We start from the raw sequence: 19,218 nt of genomic DNA on the forward strand, positions 1-19,218 counted from the left end.
ATGAGCCCTGCCAGCCTGAGGAGCTGGAGCAGGGCACAGGTGCTCACCAGGAGGTTGACAGTGCAGCTCATGCTGTAGGTCTTGTTCTCGTCATTCATGACAGCCCTGTAGTCCAGGAGCCGCTCCAGGAGCTCACTCACCAGCCTCACAAAGTCCTCTCCAGGCTTGGCCAGCTCGGGGTGGCTCTGGCAGCAGCTCAGCAGGCTGGGGAAGAGAGGGAGGCACAGGTCCCACTGCACAGCCAGCTCTGCTGTGCTCCCATCACTGCCCTGCCCAGCAGCAAAGGGCAGGGACACGGCCTGGGCAGAGCAGGGGCATCATCTGGGGCAGGGGTGACTCCTGGGGCAGAGATAACACCTGGGACAGAGGCATCACCTGAGGCAGGGGTAACTCATGGGGCAGAGATAACACCTGAAGCAGAGATAACACCTGAGGCAGTGGCATCACCTGAGGCAGAGGTAGCTCCTGGGGCAGAGATGTCACCTGGGGCAGTGGCATCACTTATGGCATAATTCCTTATTAATTACTCTTAAGTATCACTTAAGGGTAATTCCTGGGGCAGAGGTGTCACCAGGGACAGGAGCATCACCTGCAGCAGAGGTAGCACCTGGGGCAGGCTGGCTGGGCCAGCAGAGATGTGCAGGGGGCACACGGTGGTGCTCAGGCTCCCTCCTCGCTGGTCCCTTTCCCCCGGCACACTCCGGGCCAGGGCACAGCGTGAGGAGCAGTGGGACGGCAGGGAATGGTGACAGCAAAGAGGAGAAGGTGGCAGGGATGTCACTGCACACTCACATGCTCTTGAAAAGCTGCATGTACTGCTCGTCCCCCCGGCCGCCCTCCACCTCGCTGTCCAGCCTGCGCAGGATCTCATCCTCAAACTGCAAAGCGGACGGAGATGGGCTGAGCTTGGAGCAGCCCCTCCCCAGAGGCCATCCCAAAGAGAAGGTTCCAGACCACGCCACTCCCCTGCCGTGGGTGGTTCCCAGCCCACCCCGGGCCTCACCCGGCTGAAGGTGCCGCTGAGGCGGTGCTCGCACAGCATCATGTCGAAGAAGATGGGGATGGTGGATTTGCGCAGCTCCAGCTCCGGCACCAGCGTCATCTCCAGGATGGGACCCACCATGCCCGGGATGAACTCGATCTTGCGCTGGCCTGGGAGGACAGGGAGGGTTGAGAGGGCAGATCCACGCCCAAAGCAGCAAAACCCCGCTCGCCACACCCACTCTGGGCACGGAGAGCCAAAATCCATCCCTGCGCAGCGTGGCTCACCGAGGCTGTACCACATGTCCCGGATGGATGCTCCGATGGTGGCTCTCATGTCCCCGTACCTGCGGGGACAAAGGGCACTCAGCATCGCTCTGCAGCCCCGGCTGTGCCCAGCCCAGCTGGCTCATCCCAAAATCCCTGTCGCCGAGATAGGGACTCACTTGGCCAGGATACTGTTGCGTTTGGCCGGGGAGAAGTTCTCCAGCTGCAGCGAGTCCTGGGTGAGGAAAGCCACGGCCAGGTGGAAATAATTGTTCCAAAGCTGCGGTGGAAGCAGAGGGATGGATGAGTGCCAGGCTGGGTGGCACAGTGGGGTCTGCTCCTGACCCCCCTGGACTGAGGCAGTGCCCACCCACCTGCAGCTCGAAGTCGCTGTTGCTCAGGAACATCTCGGTTAAGGTGGTGGCAAAGTGGTTGATGGCACGCAGGAACTCCCTGGGGACAGTGAGCACTGGCACTGAGTGAGGGCAGCACCAGCGTGCCCAGCCTGCTGTGCCCACCACCGTCACACAGAGGGGGGAGGTCCTTTCTGCCCCCCAAACACTGTCCAGCACCCAGTCCTGCATGTCCAGAGTCCACCTGCCCCGCTGCCACCATGATATTTCCTGAAAAATCCTCTTTGCCCAGCATTTTCTCCTGGGAGGCTGAAAGGCCTCAGAGAGGAATGAAAACAATAATTATCTGATTGCTGCTCCTGTGTTTGCTGCTTGGACATTGTTTACACCAACAGGTGAATATTTGATTGGTTTCATGTGCATTGTTTTTTCTTAATGGCCAATCACAGCCAGCTGTGCCAGACTCTGAGTGAGTCACAGGTTTTTATTCTTCATTCTTTTTAAGCCTTCTGATGTACCCTTTCTCTTTCTTTAGTATAGTTTTAGTATAGCATTAATATAATTATAATATGGTAATATAGTATAATATAGTATTAATAAAATATAATATTATATAATATGATATGATATAATATAATATAAATATATCAGCCTTCTTAGAACAAGGAGTCAAATTCTCATCTCTCACCTCGTCCTGGGGACCCTCACAAACACCACACCCCACAGCAGCCCAGGTGCTCACAGCCACCCCAGCCTCCCCCTGTGGTCCCTCCCCAGCCTCTCACCGGTTCTGCACCATGTTCATCACCACCCAGTCACCAGGATACACCGTCTTCCCAATCAGGTCCTTGAAAAGGATAAAAGTCTCCATGAGGAAGTCCTGCAAGGGAGGGAGAGAGGTCAGGAGCCGTGCTGGGCTGCAGTGCCCCCCGGAGGATGCTGTGAGGGAGGCGCTGGTGCCAGGGGGCCCCCTGTTGCACTCACCATCAGCTCAGGCCGGGAGGGGAACGCCTGGATGTAGGTGCTGTAGTGGTCCTTGTCCATCTGGCTCAGGATGGTGGCCATGCAGGCCACGTAGTGGCTCTGGGGGACAGGAGCTGCTCAGGCCCTGCTGGGTCCTGCAGCTCCAGTCAGTTCATAACCCACAGCCCCAGCTGCCCTGGGCTCTGTTCACCTCCATCCTCCTCTTCCCCAGCTCCCTTCTCCTGGCCCCTTCATGTGTATCCCACTGCAGGGATGGGAGGGCTCCTGCACCCACCACGGTGCCAGGGGGATGCAGGTGTAATTACAGAGTGGTGCTGAAGCACCTCTGTCATTTCTTAGAGATCATTTAAGGCCATCTGTGAGTGTAAGGGCATTTTGAAAGTGGCAAGCAAGTTCCTTCTGGAGTGTCTCCAGTGCAGGGTCCCAAACTCAGCCCTTGGCTCCACTCCAGGAGGCTCCAGCTTTGCAGCAGGACAAGTGGAGCATGCACGAGCAGGATGATGCCCAAAAGCTGTCCCAGAGACACTCCCAAGGCTGGAAACTGCGGGAAAGGGCAGCAATTCCTGGGCTAAGAGCATGGTCTGGCATGCTCAGGGGCAGTGATGGCCCTGCCGTGCCCCGGTGGCACTGATGGAGCTTCGAGGGTGGCTTCAGGTGCCAACCCATGCCCAGAGAGTGCCGTGCTCGAGCCCTGCGAGGGCAGCACCGGGCTCTGGGCACCGCGGCTGCCCTTCCATCCCTGGCGGCTCGGGCACTGCCGGAGCTCCCTCCTGGATTCCAGCGGGGCATTCCCCGCTGCCATTTCCCCATGGCAGCCCCAGGCCAAGCACAGCACACCCAAGCGGAGCGTTCGGGGAGGGGTGGGACCGCTGCTGGTGACCGAGGGCTCCAGCCTCGCACCACCGGCCCGGGGGCAGCCCCGGGATCTCCCCGGGATGGGGCGGAGCCCACCGAGGGCTGCCGCGGGTGAGCAACGAGCGCCCACGGCCAGCCCGCCCCGGTTGCGAGGGGTTTTCCGTCTCTACGAGGGAATTCCAGGGAATTCTCTTGTGCAAAGCAAACCCCAAAATCTCCCGCTCCTCCGGGAATCCGTGTGGCGCCTCAGCCCCGCGGCCGCCCCGCTCAGCAGCACCGGGGGCACAACGGGGACCCGCGGGACCCGGGCGCGCCGCCGCCGCCCCGCCCGGTGCCGGGACCGCGACTCCTCCCGGGCTCCGGGGCTCGGCTCCCGGGCGCGCCCCCCATGCCGGGGCTCCGCCCCCCGCCCCGCTCCGCCCCCGCCGGCTCCGCCCCGGTACCGGCGAGCGCGCGCCGCCCCGCCCCGCCCCGCCCCGCCGAGCCCCGCGCCCGCCGCTGCCGGACCCGTGCCGCCGCCGCCGCCGCTGCCGCCGAGCACCAGGTACCGGGCGGGATGGGGAGGAGGCTCGGCCGGGGAGCGGGGCGGCGGCCGGACCGGGTGCTGCGGGCATCGGCCCTGCGGCCGGTACCGGGACCCCGGGCGGCCCCGCGGCCGGGGCGTGCGAACCCCGGGCCAGGAGCGGCGACGCGGTGCGGGGAGCCCCGAAACCGGGACTGCGCGGCGGTGCGGAGACCCCGGGGGCGCGGGAGCGGTGCGGGGACCCTCGGCCCGCGGGATGCGCGGGGGCCGGCGGGGCCGGGGCGAGGAGCCGAGCTGGGCTGGCGAGGGGGATCCTCGGTGTCCCCGGATCCCCGCGGGTCGCGGCACCTCCCTGTCCTCCCCTCTTTGCTCCCGGCGAGCAGGAGCTGCCCGGGGAACTGCGGGAGGCACGGGGACGGTGGCACCGCGCACCGAGCATCCCCACGGCGGGCACCGTGCGCCGAGCACCCCGCACCGAGCCCCCTACGCCGGGCACCCCGCACCGAGGGTGCCCAGCCGGTGGCCACCGGCGACCGTGGCGGGGGTCTCTGGGGGGCACAGCCGTGCCGGAACGGTGGCACGGTGCGTAGCCTATGGAGGAGCATCTGTGGTGGGAGCTGCCGTGTTAGAGGGGCCGAAGACCCCCACGTTGCTCCGCGCTGCCGCAGCCTCGCCCTGTCCGCCCCGGCCCGTGGTCCCCGCGCTGCTGGGGGCCCCCGGGCGGGCTCATCTCCGCTCCCCCTCGTTCGGAACGCGTCCGTCAGCCGGGGCTGTGCGGGTGACACACGCACACGCAGATCCAGGGATGTCACTTTCGGTACCGCGCGCCGCGGTGACGCCGGCCGGGGCTGGAGGCATTCAGCCCACGTTGCTCCCGGCAGCTCCGCGCCCAAGGCCTTGTGTCCGCCGGAGCGAGCCCCGGGCAGTCCCGCGGAATGGGGGTGCTCCGGTCCCTCCCGGGGTGCTCCGGTCCCCATCCGCCCCGCGGGAACGCGCACAAACCCCGCCGGAGCCGCGGCTGCCGAGGGCGGTGCGGGAGAGGGGCCGAGGTCTCCGCGGAGCCGCTTTGGTGCCGGGAGCACGAGGTGGACACGAATGAGTAACCAGCGGGCCCCGGCTGTGCCAGCGCGGGGACATACGGGGACATCGGTGTCAGCTGCTCGCTCCGAGGGGCACGGCGTGCCCAGGGCCAGCAGCGAGCTCCGGGCTCGGGAATGAACCCCTGGGCACAGCCGCGGTGCCGGGGGACGGGGGGACCGCCGGCTGCGCTGCCTCCCCCGGTGCTGCCCGAGGAGCGGGGCCGGGAGCGGCGGGGGGGACCCTCGGCTGGGGATGGCACCTCCGGCACTTCCCCGTGTCCCCTGTCCGGCGGGGGCGACCCTCGGCTGGAGATGGCACCCCCGGCCCTTCCCTGTGCCCCCTCTCCGCAGGGAGCGTTTGTCCTTCCGGCGCGCTCGGAGGAGCGGGGTGGATTTGGTGGCAGGAGCTCCTTTGGACTGAGGTTGTCTTCTTTACAAATGATAATTATTGTAATTGCTTAATAGCATGGTGGCATCCAGAGGCCACAGATAATGAGCGGGTCTATTCCTGTCCCTGCTAACAACACTCCTCCGGTCCTACCCAGCGCCGCGGGCAGAGCCTGCCTCCCCTGTTTGCTCAGCTGCTCCGTATGGTCCGGGCTGTTCCGTGGTGGGGAAACTGAGGCACGAGGCGGAGGAGAGCTCCCGCTAATTCCCAAATTCCCCCGGTAGCCAGTGTTGTCTAAAGCGCACGGAGATAAAGGGGGCCGGGCTGCTCGATGGCATTGAGAATGCACTTAAAGGCAGGGATTTGTATTCTGGAAGGACGTTGTCCGTGCTGGGAGCTGCAGCTGCAGAGGCCGTGCTGCTGCTGGCTGCTGCCACCGTGGCTGGGGGCTGCCCCAGGGGTCCCTGCTGCACCCAGGACCGAGCCCCCCGAGCCTGGACCGGGGTGTGCAGGGGCAGCTGGGGCAGTGCAGGAACTGCTGGGCGGTGGAGCCTTCCCAGCTTTTTCCAGAAGTGTGTTCTGGGGACAGTTGGTGGCTTTCTGATGCCATTTCTGGCCTGCGAGGGAGCCCACGGAGCCTTTGTCACCCAGGGTCCCCTGGCCCAGGGATTGCTCTGCACGCTGGGGCAGGGGGGCTCCAGATGGGTGCCCAAACCCTTCTCCAGAGCTGAGACATCCTCCCTGCAGAGCACAGGGCTGTGGGGGTCTGCATTTGAGCTGGGTCTCCTGCGCCAAAAGTCTCTGGGCCGTGTCCCACTTCCCTTGTCCTGTCCCTGCTGCAGGACCAGCCCGTGCTGGAGATGCCAACAGAGCCCTGGGGTTTGGTGCTGGCCACCAGCCGAGCTCTCTGGGCTGGATCTCCATCACAAGCATCTTCCCAGGTCCGTGTAGCCACCCAGGGCGAGAAGGAGGAGGAGGATGGTGTTGCCCAAAGCCCATTCAGTGGGAAGGAAGCAGCCGAGCAGGGTGTTCTTCCTCCCAGGGTGGTCTCTCCTGCCAGCAGCAGCTCCAGGGCTGCTTGCCTGCTCCTCCTTCCCTGGATGAGCCCAGGGAAGCCTCGGGACACAGAACAAACTCCTCCTGAGCTGCTCCCCCAGGCAGGTCACTCTACCTCTTCATGTCTCATTAAAGCAGCGATAGCAAAGCTCCTCTGCCTGGCAGAGAGGTGGGAACGCCAGCAGGTAGCACAGTGAGCAGAGCCACCACTGCCATGACAGCCCTGTTAGCATCCACGGGAGACACAGGAATCATTTGGCTTCTGCAGCTTCTGAAGGCTCGTGCAGAGCCTTTGTGCTCCATCTCCCTGCCCGTGCGCGGCTCCACCTGCAGCAGCAGCGCATCCACATCAGAGGGGAGCGATGGCAGCAGGGCTGGTGACCTCAGCGTGCCGGGAGGATGTCACTGCTCCCTCCCCAGCCCGCGGGATCCCTTCCATGCCACCAGGGGCATGAGCCATGGCACGTGTGGCCAGGCCAGCCGGGAGCCCCAGAGAGGAGCCTGTGGGGTGGCCATGGGTGCTGGTGCCATGGGGAGGTGGGTGCTGGGGGCCCCCTGGCCAGGCTGGGTGCCAGAGCCTCCTCCTGAGCCCTGTGGCTGGGAGAGTGACTGATGTTCCCTCAGAGCACTCCAGCCAGTGACCTACATAGGGATGAGTGCGGAGCCCTCACTCCTGTGAGCCACTGCTGGTGCTGGGACCCACGTGCCACTCCCAGCACCCCTGGGCAATGCTCAGGGCAGGGCTGAGGGGCACAGCCACCCCTGGCACAGCCCTGGTGGCAGGGACAACTCCTGTGCCCTCAGCCAGGCCAGCCCAGGGCTCCTGGGGGAGACACAGCGACGCTCGAGCAGAGCCTGGAGCGCTGCTGAGAGTGAGGGGGCCAGCACTGCGAGGTCCTTCATGGACATGGAGAGCTGGCCTTGGGGACAGGAGCTGACCTGGACTCAGAGAGCACTGGGAATGTGGCTGGAGAAGGGGTTTCTCCCTGCTGGGGGCTGTGAGAGCTGAGCACAGGAGGGAGAAGAGCGGCTTGAGCGGAAGCGCTCGGTTGGCACGAGTACAGTGGGATGGAAACGGGTGTGATTCAGTGCCTGCAGGAAATGAGAAGGGCTGGGAGGCTCCCAGCAGCCGGGTTCTGGAAGAGCCTCCAAGAAGAGAAGCATGAGGGCAGGGCATGAGCTGGCTTCGTGGTGGAGCTTCCTCAGCGAGGAAGCAGATTTGGGGTGTGCAAGCTGCCCCAAGTCCTCCATCCTCGAGTCCCACGCATGCTCTGATCCGAGAACAAACGCCTCGAGTCCTCCCAGAGCCAAGGCAGGATTAGGCTCTGCTCTGATGTGTCATGAGCCTGGTTCCTGCCCCTCCAGAACTCATCCTCCAGTGCTGCCCCAGTTCACAGCCAGCAGCACCTCTGTCCCCTCTGCAGATCAGGAAAATCAGACGTGCTGCCCCACAAAGGCACTACCTTGCCAGCAGAGCTGGGTCATTCACTCCTCTCCTCTGTGGTTCCAGGAGAACCTGACTTCCTCCCTCATAAATCTCATCTCCTGGCTTCCCGTGTCCTGAGGAGAAGATTTATGTGTCTGCCTCGTTTTTCCCTCTTCCACGGCATTACCAGCAAGGGTGAAGGAGAGGATAGGTGGAGAAAGGGCTGAAGCTGCCAGGTAACTTTACAGTCAGGGCAGTGAGAAGCAGGGCTCTGACCTCTGAGGGCAGCCCTGCAGCATCACAGATGTGTCCCACGATGTCCTCTGCAAACCCAGCAGGTTTAGTGCCTCTTATTCACAAAATCCACCACCCATGGTGGCCAGAGAAGCCCAGTGCTGGGGCTCTCTGAGGGGTGTCCATGAGAAGAGATTCCTGATGTTTCCTCAGCTCCTGGGGTCACTCAGCAGAGGAGAGATCATTCCCAAGCGTGTGAGCATCCAGCAGAGCTCGTGGCATGTCACAGTGGCATCACCTGCTTTCACCTGTACATCCCCCATGTGATTTGCTGTCTCACTTTATACATGTGCCTGGATTTCCCATAGGAACCAGAGAAGAAAACCACTCAGACCTTAAAAAATTACTGAGATGGAGGGTCCACCATTGTGCAAAACCTTTCCAAGCTGTTCCTGTGCCAGCTGGCCTCACTTTTTAAGGAAGTTGCTTCTCTGACATGCCAACATGCATTTCCAGCTGCCATGAACAGAGCTTGGAGCTGCCACTCAGAGCCCCATCCGGCACATTCTGTGCTCCATGCCCCCTGCCTTCCTCTGAACCGGCCTTTTTCCTTCCTTGCTCTTCATTTTCTCCCCTTTCCTCAGTTTCCCTCTGTGCTCAGGGCCGTGGGATGGTTACGAGCAGAGACGTGCTGCTGAGCTGCTTTTAACCCACTTCAAGCGTGCCACTTTGCTTTTGGGATCATCCTGCTTTCTTCATCGAAATGTCAAATGCCTCACAGAAATCCGAGTGTGCTCTGCCGAGGCTTTTACCTCCCCTGACCAAACTTGGAACCTCATCAAGCCCGGCAGCAGCAAATGGGTTTGATGAGCCGTGCTCTGCTCAGCCCCGCGCTGCCTGGCGTGGCTGCCTCACGCTGCCCTCCTTCAAAGGGGATTAGTCAGGCACCAAGCCCATCCCCTGGGCGGTTCCAGCCCACCTGCATCCCCCAGATGACCGCGCCGGGCTCTGGGGCTCCCTGTCCCACCCACTGGGCTCTCCTGAGGTCGCTGTGCAATGACGAGTCCAAGGAGGATCCTGGTGTCCAGCAGAGTGGAGCACCCGGGCTCCTGCTTTGGCTTCAGGTTTCTCCTGGAGGGAGGAGTGACCACAGCTCTGGGGTCCTGTTGGAGTAGACCCCAGAAGGGGCTGTGGTGGGCTCAGGACCTTGGAGGGGCTCCAGCAGCCCCAGGATTGAGGTGCTGAGCACCATTGCCCAGTCAATGAGCTTGAGAGTGGCTGGGAAGTGCTGGGTGCCAGCACTTCCTGAGTGCTGAGATGTCCTTTGGAGCCAGCAGCAGAGTTCCCCGGGTTCAGGGACAGCCCGGGAGGGTCCATCAGACCCTAGATTGGACCATCCTGACCCCCCCCACAGCGGGGCTCGTTATCCATGCTCGGGGATGCCGGTGTGCTGCAAACAGCGCCCGAGCGGGGCATTAACCCAAGCACGGCACGGAGGAGAAAACGCAGGGATGCGTGGGAGGGTCCTGGCGCGGCTCTTTGACATCCTCGCAAGTGTTCCCAAACGGAGTTGCTCCATGTATAATTTATAGGCTTCCCTTTGTCCTTGTGGCTCGTCTCTGATCTGCCGGCGGTTCGGGAAGGCCGAGGGTGCTCCGGCGAGGCCCCGCTGAGTGACAGCGCCGCGTTTGCTGCGTCGGCAGGGGACCGGCCCCGTCCCACGCTGCGGCAGCCACGGCTCGCCCCGGGCCCCGGCGCAGCATCACAGGGGCTGCTCCTGCTTTTAAACCGTGCCAGCCGCGCTCCTGCCCCGTGCCCGGCGCTCGGAGCCCTTCCCAGCACCCATCGAGGACCCTCTGGAGCAGCCTGGCACACTCGGGCTCCTCTGGACTCCAGATGTGGCCAGCGGCTCCCTGTGCCCTCCCTCGTTGCCCTTTGCTGCCGGGCACGCCAAGCTCTGGCACAGGGACAGAGGTGACCCCACGTCCGTGACGGGGCTTCAAGGGTGGCTCAAATATCGCGGATATCGCGACAGGCGGTGCCCAGGCTAGCGTGGGTGCCCCGGGCCGGGAGGGATGAAGCGAGGACGGGCGCCTCTGGCTGCAGCCCCAGCCAGCTCGCTCCTCCAGCTCGCTGCTCCGCCTGTTGCTGTCCATACTAACGAGCAGCCCCATCCCGTCCCTCGTCTCGTCCTGCCTCGCAGACATCTCCGGGTGTCTGGGCACGGCTCCAAGCTCGGGCGGCGCGTGGAGCAGCATCCCGACGAACCCGGAGCGGGGCGTGCGGGGCCGGGGTGGGCGCGGGGAGGGCTCGGAGACCCCCGGCTCCGCTGGGGCAGCGCTCACCGCCGGCCTGGGCAGCGCTGGAAGTTTGGCCGTGCCGGCGCTGGGGACTCCGGGCTGCTCTGCTGAGTCAGCGCTTCGTGCCAGCAGGAACAAGGCAAGCCAGGGAGGGGACCGGGGGAGGGGGGTGTCTGAGCCGTGTGTCCGTCCGCAGTGAGGGCAGGGAGGCTGCGGAGACAGCGAGGCTCCTGCCTGGGCTGTGCTCTGGGGATGGGGGACACGGGACACGGTGTGGTGCGACAAAGCTGAACCGCTGCTCGCTGCGGCTGGAATCTCTGGTTTTGGCTGCGGCCCAAAAGGAGCCGACGGCCTCCCCTGCAGCCCCGGGACGTCCCGGCTGGGCTCCCGGTGTGCCCCGTGCTCCTGGTGCCCGGGCAGTGTGAGGGGCCGGCGGGGCTGGGTGCTGGGGGAACGGCAGGGATGGGGTAGCAGAGGGGTTCCCCTTGCAGCTGTGGGGAGCGGGAGCCCTGCAGGGCCGTGCGGGGACAATGGCAGGGACAGGGACAACGGCAGGGAGGCAATCCCTGGGTGCAATCCCCCCTGTGACCCCGGGTCCTGCCCCTGTGCCGCCTGTGAAGCGCTGCTGGAGTCAGTGACATCCCCCGGCCTCACTGACGGTTCTCCCTCCTGCTCGTCCCCATGTGCCTGAAGTGGCTCCGTGTCCCCAAGCCACTGTCTCGCCACTGCTCACAGAGCTGGCCCCACATGCCTGCAGCCCAGCCAGCACCTCTGGTGCCCAGTCCGGTTACGACCACCCGTGACACGTCCCCTGTGTCACCCTGGCCATGCCCCAGGCAGGATGGGGACCCCATGCCCATCCCGCCATGTCCCGTGCTGGATGGGTGCCCCACGCCTTGCCCATCCCCGCAGAGCTGGGGCCCGCGCCCAGCGGGTGCCTCGCGTCCGTCTGTCCGTCCCTCACGGACAGCAGCCCCTTGCCCTGGCCCCTGCCCTGCCCTCCCGCACACGAGGCACCAGCCCTGGCGAGGCAGAGCTATTTTTAACAGCCGCTTCTGCTTGATTTGAGCTGTGAACTCGGAACGTGTTTATGCTAAAGGGCTTTCTTTTCCCTTCTCCCTTTGTGCTGAGGAGGCAGCGCCGCAGATCAAAGCCTGTCTCTTCGCGTTTGCTGATGGTGGGCTGGGGGGGAGCCGAGCCGGGAGAGGCCGGCACTTCCACGGGGACACTCGTGTCCTCGGGGGCCGCGGTGGCGTGGCCGGCTCTGACGCACCTCTCTTTGTCCCCGCAGGTCCGGGAGCCATGGGCGGGCACGGCGGGCACCGGGCGGCCCGCAGCGGGCGGCGCTGAGCCCGGGCGGCCGCGGCGGGACCATGAGCGGCTGCGGGCGCCGGCGGGGAGCGGCGGAGCCGGGCTCGGCCGTCGGGGCGGCGCGCCGGGGGCTGTAGGGCCGGGCGGCGGGCAGCGATGCCCTGCGGCCCCTCGCCCACCTCCCGCCCAGCATCCCCCGTCCGTGGCGGCGCGGGATGAGGCTGCCCGCCGGCCCAGCAGCTCCGGGGAACGGCCGCAGCCCAGGGCTCCGGCCCCGCGGCCCTGAGCCATGGTCAGCCGTGAGCCCGTGCCCGGCCCGGCCCCCGCCGGCGAGGGCGGCCAGGAGAAAGCCATGACGGTGCGCTCGGTGCTGCTCAACCGCGACTCGCCCGACATCGAGAGCCGCCTCAAGCGCCGGCGCAACCGCACGCAGCAGGTCCGCTTCAAGGACCTGGTGGAGGCCGGCGCGGGGCGGGCGGACAGCCCCGGGCCCGCGGCCGGTCCCGGCCACAACACCCCACGTGCCTCGCCGCCCCCCAGGGACCCCCCTGAGCCGGCGGCTCTCCGTGCCTCGCGGCGCAGCTGGCCCCAGGCGCAGCCGGGCTCGCTGACGCTGCCCATGCCCAGGAAGGCGTGCATGAGCACCGCCATCCAGACCTCCCCCAGCCTCCAGAAGCCCTTCCCGGCCCCCCAGCCCCGCAGCAAGAGCGTCTGCGATGTGGCGGAGGATGCGCTACCGCCCGCCGCGGCGAGCGCCCGGTGCCCGGCAGCGGCCGTGCCCACCGTGCCCGGCTGGGCCGTGCCCCCGCGGGCCCCCGGCGGCCTCCCCGGCCACGATCGCACCGCTGCCCTCGCCCAGCACGCCAAGGCGCGCCGCACCCCGCCGCCGCCACCACCCAGGGACCCCCCTCCCCCTTACCAGGGCACTGCCGGGTGCCCCGCTGCCCGCTGCGCCCCTCCGGTGCAAAGCTGCACCCCCGAGCCCTGCCCGCCACCCCCAGCCTGCGCCCAGCTCCGCGGGAGCCCCCGGGGCAGCCAGGGGGTCACCCCACGCCCGGCCTCCGTGCCCTGCGGCCAGCCCCGGCCGCCCGCCGAGCACCGGGGGCTCGGCCGGAGCGACTCGGAGCGGAGCCTGCCCTGCGGCCGCGCCCCGTGCCAGCCCTCGCCGCAGCGGCGGCAGCCCGTCCCCGCCACGGACACCCAGGGCCCCCTCCGGCAGCCACCTCAGGGCACCCCCCCGCGGGACCCCCCGGCCCCCCAGCACCAGCTCTGCGCCGCCATTTGGGGGGGACCCTGCTGCGCCTCGCCAGCCCCCGTCCCACCGGCCCCACCGGGCTGGCACGGCTCGGACAAGACACCGGCCACCCCCGGCACCTGCAGCCGGCCCCGTGCCGCCCAAGCCGGGCACGGCTGGGCAGGACCCGAGGGGCCCGGGGAGCCGCCGCCCACGGCCCCACAGGGCCCCAGCGTGGGGACACGAGCGGAGCCGCCCCGGCACGGCCAGCCCCGCCCTGCCGCTGAGCAGCCCGAGACGCTGCACCACGTCCAGGACCTTCTGCAGCTGGTGGTGGTGGCCAAGGGGCCCGTGGGACCACCAGCGAGGGCTGAGGACGCCCGGACATCTCAGGGAGAGGGCCCCCGGGGGCCCGGGGAGCAGGGGGACCTGCATTCCCAGCTGCAGTCCCTGGAAGGGGTGCTGGAGACCAGCCAGCAAACCATCCGGGTGCTGCTGGACGTCATCCAGGACCTGGAGAAGAAGGAGGCGCAGCGGGATGGGTGAGTAGGAGGGGACAGAGTGGGGGGAGCTGTGGGGACAATGCCCCGGGGGCTGGGGATGGAGATTGGGGGATCCTGACAGAGATTTGGATGCTGCTGCTGCCTCCTGAAGGACTGAGAAACTCAGAGCTGCTGTCCATGTGCTCGTGGCTCCAGGTTTTGCTGAGAGGCCTCATGTGCCCAGCGATGGGGGATGAGGGGGTGTTGGGTTCCTGCCTGGCTCTGCTGATTTCTCCATTGGTCACTGGGAGCAGGGATCTAGAATGTCACATCCCAACAGCAGGCTTAGCCAGGCCCCCCATCCCTGCCCCGTCCCTGGAGGTCCCTTTGGCACAAATCCATGGCCGGTGCCCCCATGGATGATGGGTTTGGCTGCATCCCAGGGAGGTGCTCAGCACCCCCATCCTGCCCTGCCCAGGGCCTGCTCCCAGGGGCAGGGAGTTCCCCAGGCCTGCATTCCTTGGCCTCCCAGGCAGATTTGCCAGATGGAGGAAGGTGAGGAAGGTGTTCTAGGTCAGCCACCATGGCCTGAAGCTGAAATGATCCAAACTCATCTCCCACAAGGGCAACCAATAAAACCCTAAGAGATGCCAGGCCTGGCATCCTCCTGTAAAATCTCTGGGGCTTGTTCCTGATGCCCAGATCCATCCATTAAATCAGATGGTTTTGGCTGTGAGTAAAGCACAGGGAACATTGTCCCCATTGCCCCTGTCCCACCCCTGGAGCGCTGCCAGTGGAGAGAGACCCCTCAAGGGTCTGGGACACCTTAATTAGGACCTCAACTCCATTTACTGTTACAGTCAAACAAGCAAACAGGACACCCAGAGATAGGAAATCACCCCAAACATTATCCTGGTGTCCTTGTGCTGCAGAACAGCAGAGCCTCGTTTGCCACAGGTCAGATCCCAGGTGCCCACTGCACACCAGAGCAGAACCACCAGCTCTGAGACATCCTGGCACCGACCACCAGCAACATCCCACCAAAAATTATACATATAAAACATGAAAGTATCCCAGGATGAGCTCTCCCAGCAGAGGGGGGCTGTTGTACAACGCCAGAGCTGCAGGCACACACACATTTACGTACCACACATATATATATATATGTATAAAGGGCCTCATGATCTAATTCAGGTGCTGGCAGAATAAATCCCCATTGCAATGTGTAATTTGGTGCATTCGCAGACCCAGTTTCTGAGGGCTGAGAACAACCATGGTCAAGGTCGAGTAACAGGAGGAAGATTTCAATGAGGAAATGTGATGTGGATGTGGGACATGTCCTGTCAGCTGTGCCCCCAAAATCCACAGCCCTGAAGGGGCCCCAAAGGGACCAAAAGCATTCACAGGGCCCCTTTTGGGCAGAGCAGAATGAGCAGGGACCAGCAGTGCTGGGGTGCAGGAGGACCCCAGTACAGCCATTGGGATCAGGGTGTCTCAGGGTTGGGGTCTGGCACCAGCAGCAGTGAGATGTGGGGTGAAGACCCCTTCTGTGGAGAGGGGGGAGGATGCAGCAGCATGAGCTCAGCCTGGGCAGGAATCAGCTTAATCCAAGCCCTGTGCACCTTCCTGGAGGAGGAGAAGGATGCTCTGGTAGAAAAACATCAAAAAGATAAATTCCGAGTCTGGCGTAGGCTGGAGATGAGTCTGGAGCATCTCCTGTGCCCATCTGCCAGGGCACGGCTGTGCCAGGGCAGCACCACGTGCCTTGTGCTCCCTCCATGGCACCACGTGTGGGGAGAGGTGTGGGGAGCCTTGGGATGCTGAGGACTGGGATGGGGATGGGAGGGGAGGACACAGCAGGAAGGGTTTGGGGGTGCCACAGTGCCCGGCAACGGTGTGATCCCATCAGAGAAGCACCTGGGTTGGTATTAATTGGGATCACATGGGAGGAGAGGGGATTGGATCCCAGAGAGGAAAGGAGCTGGGATCCGGGGAGGAGAGGAGATGGATCCCAGAGAGGAAAGGAGCTGGGATTCAGAAGGGGATACAGGGTGAAGAGGGTCTGAATGCCAGGGAGAAAAGGAGCTGGGATCCAGGGAGGAGAGTCCTGGCTGCTGGGGTGGGACAGGGACAGCAGAGGACTCGGGCAGACGCAGAGCAGGGCCCCAGGCTCACGGCACATCTCTGTCACAGGCGCCACTCGTACCGGACCGGGCAGGACATCGCCAACTGTGGGACCTGCCGGGACTGTGCCTGCATCATCTACAGGTGAGGGCCTGAGCCCTGAGCCCTGAGCTCTGAGCACCCCCTGGGCTCTGAGCACCCCCTGGGCTCTGCTTCCCTGCACCCCAGACCTCTCCCCTGGCTGTGAGGCAGCAGGGAGGGTGACAGCCAAACCCACACCTCCTGTCTCCGTGTTGGGGGCACCACGCAGAGAGCACTTTTGGGCTGGGTCTGTCCCTCCCTCGCTCCCTGCAGATCAGGATCAGCCAGGGTGATCTCCCTGGAGGAGCAGCATCTGGAAGGGGCTGCTCTGGCACCATGGCAGAGCATTTCTCTCCTGTAGCAGCAATCTATCGGGGAAGCCTCGCTAGTGGCTGCTGCGTGGGCTCGCTCCAAATCCAGCCTGCATCCTGTTGTCCCTGTGCCAGCTCTGCACAGATGCTGCAGATGGGCTCCTGCCCCTCACTATGGTTTGGGAACACAGGGCCTGGGCTCTGCTCCCCAGCGCTGGCTCTGGGCCAGGGTGTGGAATCCCCTCCCTCTGCTGCACTCTCTCCTCAGATCCCAGCTGGGGTGTGGGAAAAGGCATCCCATGCCCTCCCAGCGTTGTCTTTGGGGGAAATGGGAGGCTTGCAGTTTTGTTAAAGCTTTCTGCCCTTCCAGGCACCCCTGGGTGTCCTTCTGTCCCTCTGGCTGTCCCCTCTGCAGTGCAGGTGGCTGGCCAGGTGTGTCCCCATTTGCTGTTAATTAGGGGATGCTGATGCTGTTAGCACTGGGATGTGTAGGACACGGTGAGCTGGTCCCAAGCCGTGCTCTGTGGTGCCTGATCACCGTGGTGCACCTGTGCCACTGCCCTGCCATGCTCTGTGAGCACTGTGGCCCCTCCTTGGGGCACCTCAGGCTGGGGGTGCCTGCCTGGGGTTCCCTCGTGTCCCTGTGCTCAGTGGCGGCGCTGCCTCAGGGCTCCTGCTCCCCACACTTGCTCCACACTCCCCTGCTGTAGCTCTTGGGCGACTTCAGGCTAATTAGGCCTGACGAGCCTGTCTCCAGGCACCATGGCAGCGGCACAGATGTCACATCTGGGGGAGGTGGCTCCCCAGAATGGCCTCTGGGGACTCACTGTGGCTTTCGCTGCCACCCACGGGATGAGGAGAGGCTCAGGGGGGACACAGGGTGAGGGAGCAGGGGCAGCACCCCCAGCACCAGACCCCAGGGATGGCCCATGGAGGGATCAGACCTGCCCGGCCCTGTCCCACCTCAGGCTCCCACAGCAGTGCCATCCCCTCCCTGTGTCACTGCAGGGGAGTTGAGGCTGCTCCATGCTCTGCCCCCCTCGCCCACTCTCTAGAAATGCCCGGGACACTCCTTGTCCTCGCCAGGGGAGGTGACAGGAGGTGACAGGAGGTGACAGGAGGTGTCAGCACGCCGGGGGGGGGATCGTGGGGCGCTCCCCGTGTGCGGGGTGGCAGCGCCACGTGGTCGTTCCCGGGCACACTCGGTGTCACCTCGCTGATGCGATGGGACGTGGCTGGTGCGAGGAGATTGACGCGTTCTCCGCCCGAGGGAACAGCGCAGCACGAGGCTGCCGGCAGCCAGCCCGCACCACAGGGAGCTGCGGGGACACCGGGGGCTGCGGGGACACCGGGGGACACCGGGGGCTGCGGGAACAGCGGGGCTGCAGGGACAGCGGGGCTGCGAGGACACCGGGGGCTGCGGGGACACCGGGGACTGGGGGACATTGAATTCCCCGGGGGCTGTGCTGGGGACACTGAGCTGGCCAGGGGGTGTGTTTGGAGTGCCAGGGGCTGTGCTGGGGACACTGAGCGCCCCGGGGGCTGGTTTGGGGACACGGGGGCTGTGTTGGGGACACTGAGCTGCCCGAGGATGGTGTTTGGGGGCTGTGGCAGATGGGGGGGTGCGACAAGGGGATGCCACGCTGCCCTCTGACACGGTCCCCGCGTGCCACAGCGTGGAGCACGATTTCCGACAGCAGGAAGGTCGCTTCCAGCGGGTGCTGAGCCACATCGAGGGCGACGCGGGGCCGAGCTCCCCCCCGACGGCGCTGGGGGCGGCGGGGGTGGCGCTGGGGGCGGCGGGGACCCCCTCACCGCCCAGGCAGGAGCCGTCGCCCGTGTCGAGGCTGCCGGCAAAGCTGGACGTGAAGAAATCGCGGCGCAAATGCTTCTGGTTCCTGTGAGCCCGGAGCGCGGGGGCGCCGTCCCAGCACTGAGCCCCTGCCCACCTCTCCTCCCTCCCTCGGTAGGGTTTGGGTAGCACCAGCTTTTCTATTTTTAACCATTCCGTTGAACGCGGGGAGCTCGGGTGTGTGGAAACGGCGAGGGGAGCAGCAGCGGCTGTATTTAAGGAGAATTCAATAAATTCCAAGGAGACGCTATTTTTGTTACATCCTCTCCCGCCTGTGCGCTTCTGTTCTGGAGGAGGATGAGAATGAGGAGGGGGCAGCTGTTTTCCCTGGATTTCCCTCTGTTTGGGGTTCCCTGAGGTGCTCCAGACTCAAATCAGTGCCCAGCCCTGCACCCCACAGTGGGGACAGCTCAGCCATCCCTCCCATTGCTTCCTGCAGGTTAACTGGGAACACCGAGGGTTTCCACTGGGCAGAGACAGTGGGGAACGGTCTCTGTGAGGCTCTGGTCTGGAGAGAGGAGATCTGTCCCCAAAACCCCCGGGTGGAAGGGTGGGCTGGGCAGGGGTCTCATGGGTGGGGAAGATGCTGATGACAGAAATGAGGAGCTCAAATATCCCAGCCCCTGTGGGGCTGCCACGGCAGGGAAAACTCAGCATCCCAGAGCAGCAGGGGGTGCCTGAGCACACCCTGAGGAGTGCCTGTAGTGGGAGCAGCCACAGCTCCCCCAGCAGGGCCACCACTCCAGGAAGGAAGGAAAGGGGACATGACCCAGCCTCCTGCAAAGGCACTGGCCACACCGAGCAGCTGCTGGAGCCACAGAGGGGAACAGAGGGTGGCAGGAGGGGCCACAGCTCTCCAGCTGGTGCCCACAGGGTTAAACCCCACCCCTTGTGCCAGGGACACCCCGGGGGCTGCAGCTGGGACAGTGGCCAGGGGCACAACTCCCTTCTTGCCCAGCAGCCACAGGATGGATGGATGGATGGAGGGATGGATGATGGATGGATGGATGATGGATGATGGATGGATGATGGATGGATGGATGGATGGATGATGGATGGATGATGGATGGATGGAGGGATGGATGGATGGATGATGGATGGATGGATGAGGAATGGATGATGGATGGATGGATGGATGGATGATGGATGGATGGATGATGGATGGATGGATGGATGGATGATGGATGGATGGATGATGGATGGATGGATGGATGATGGAGGGATGGATGATGGACGGATGGATGGATGATGGATGGATGGATGATGGATGGATGGATGGATGGATGATGGAGGGATGGATGATGGACGGATGGATGGATGATGGATGGATGGATGATGGATGGATGGATGGATGGATGGATGGAAGGAGGATGGATG

At 64.5% G+C, this 19,218-nt stretch overlaps 2 protein-coding genes across 2 annotated transcripts in view; one reads left to right on the plus strand and one right to left on the minus strand.

Annotated features, from left to right (window-relative positions):
- Positions 1-19,218, minus strand: part of LOC139604659 (dedicator of cytokinesis protein 2-like) — a 51,347-nt gene that overhangs the window by 9,149 nt on the left and 22,980 nt on the right. Inside the window, exons 29-36 of the mRNA XM_071455838.1 lie at positions 2,586-2,684; positions 2,387-2,481; positions 1,623-1,701; positions 1,428-1,528; positions 1,270-1,328; positions 1,004-1,152; positions 793-878; positions 48-204 (exon numbers count right to left, since the gene is read on the minus strand). Of these exons, the coding sequence (XP_071311939.1) occupies positions 48-204; positions 793-878; positions 1,004-1,152; positions 1,270-1,328; positions 1,428-1,528; positions 1,623-1,701; positions 2,387-2,481; positions 2,586-2,684 (825 nt within the window). The remainder of the gene's footprint in view (positions 1-47; positions 205-792; positions 879-1,003; positions 1,153-1,269; positions 1,329-1,427; positions 1,529-1,622; positions 1,702-2,386; positions 2,482-2,585; positions 2,685-19,218) is intronic.
- Positions 3,908-18,100, plus strand: LOC139604660 (INSYN2B protein-like). Its single transcript, XM_071455839.1, has 4 exons — positions 3,908-3,984; positions 11,738-13,533; positions 15,667-15,741; positions 17,665-18,100. The coding sequence occupies exons 2-4, from the start codon at positions 12,047-12,049 to the stop codon at positions 17,891-17,893; spliced, it is 1,791 nt and encodes a 596-aa protein (XP_071311940.1). The 5' UTR covers positions 3,908-3,984; positions 11,738-12,046; the 3' UTR covers positions 17,894-18,100.

Source organism: Agelaius tricolor, unplaced genomic scaffold (genome assembly GCF_023055355.1).
Source record: "Agelaius tricolor isolate 1412-34295 unplaced genomic scaffold, bAgeTri1.0.p SCAF_54, whole genome shotgun sequence".
In the NCBI taxonomy this organism is placed as follows: domain Eukaryota; kingdom Metazoa; phylum Chordata; class Aves; order Passeriformes; family Icteridae; genus Agelaius; species Agelaius tricolor.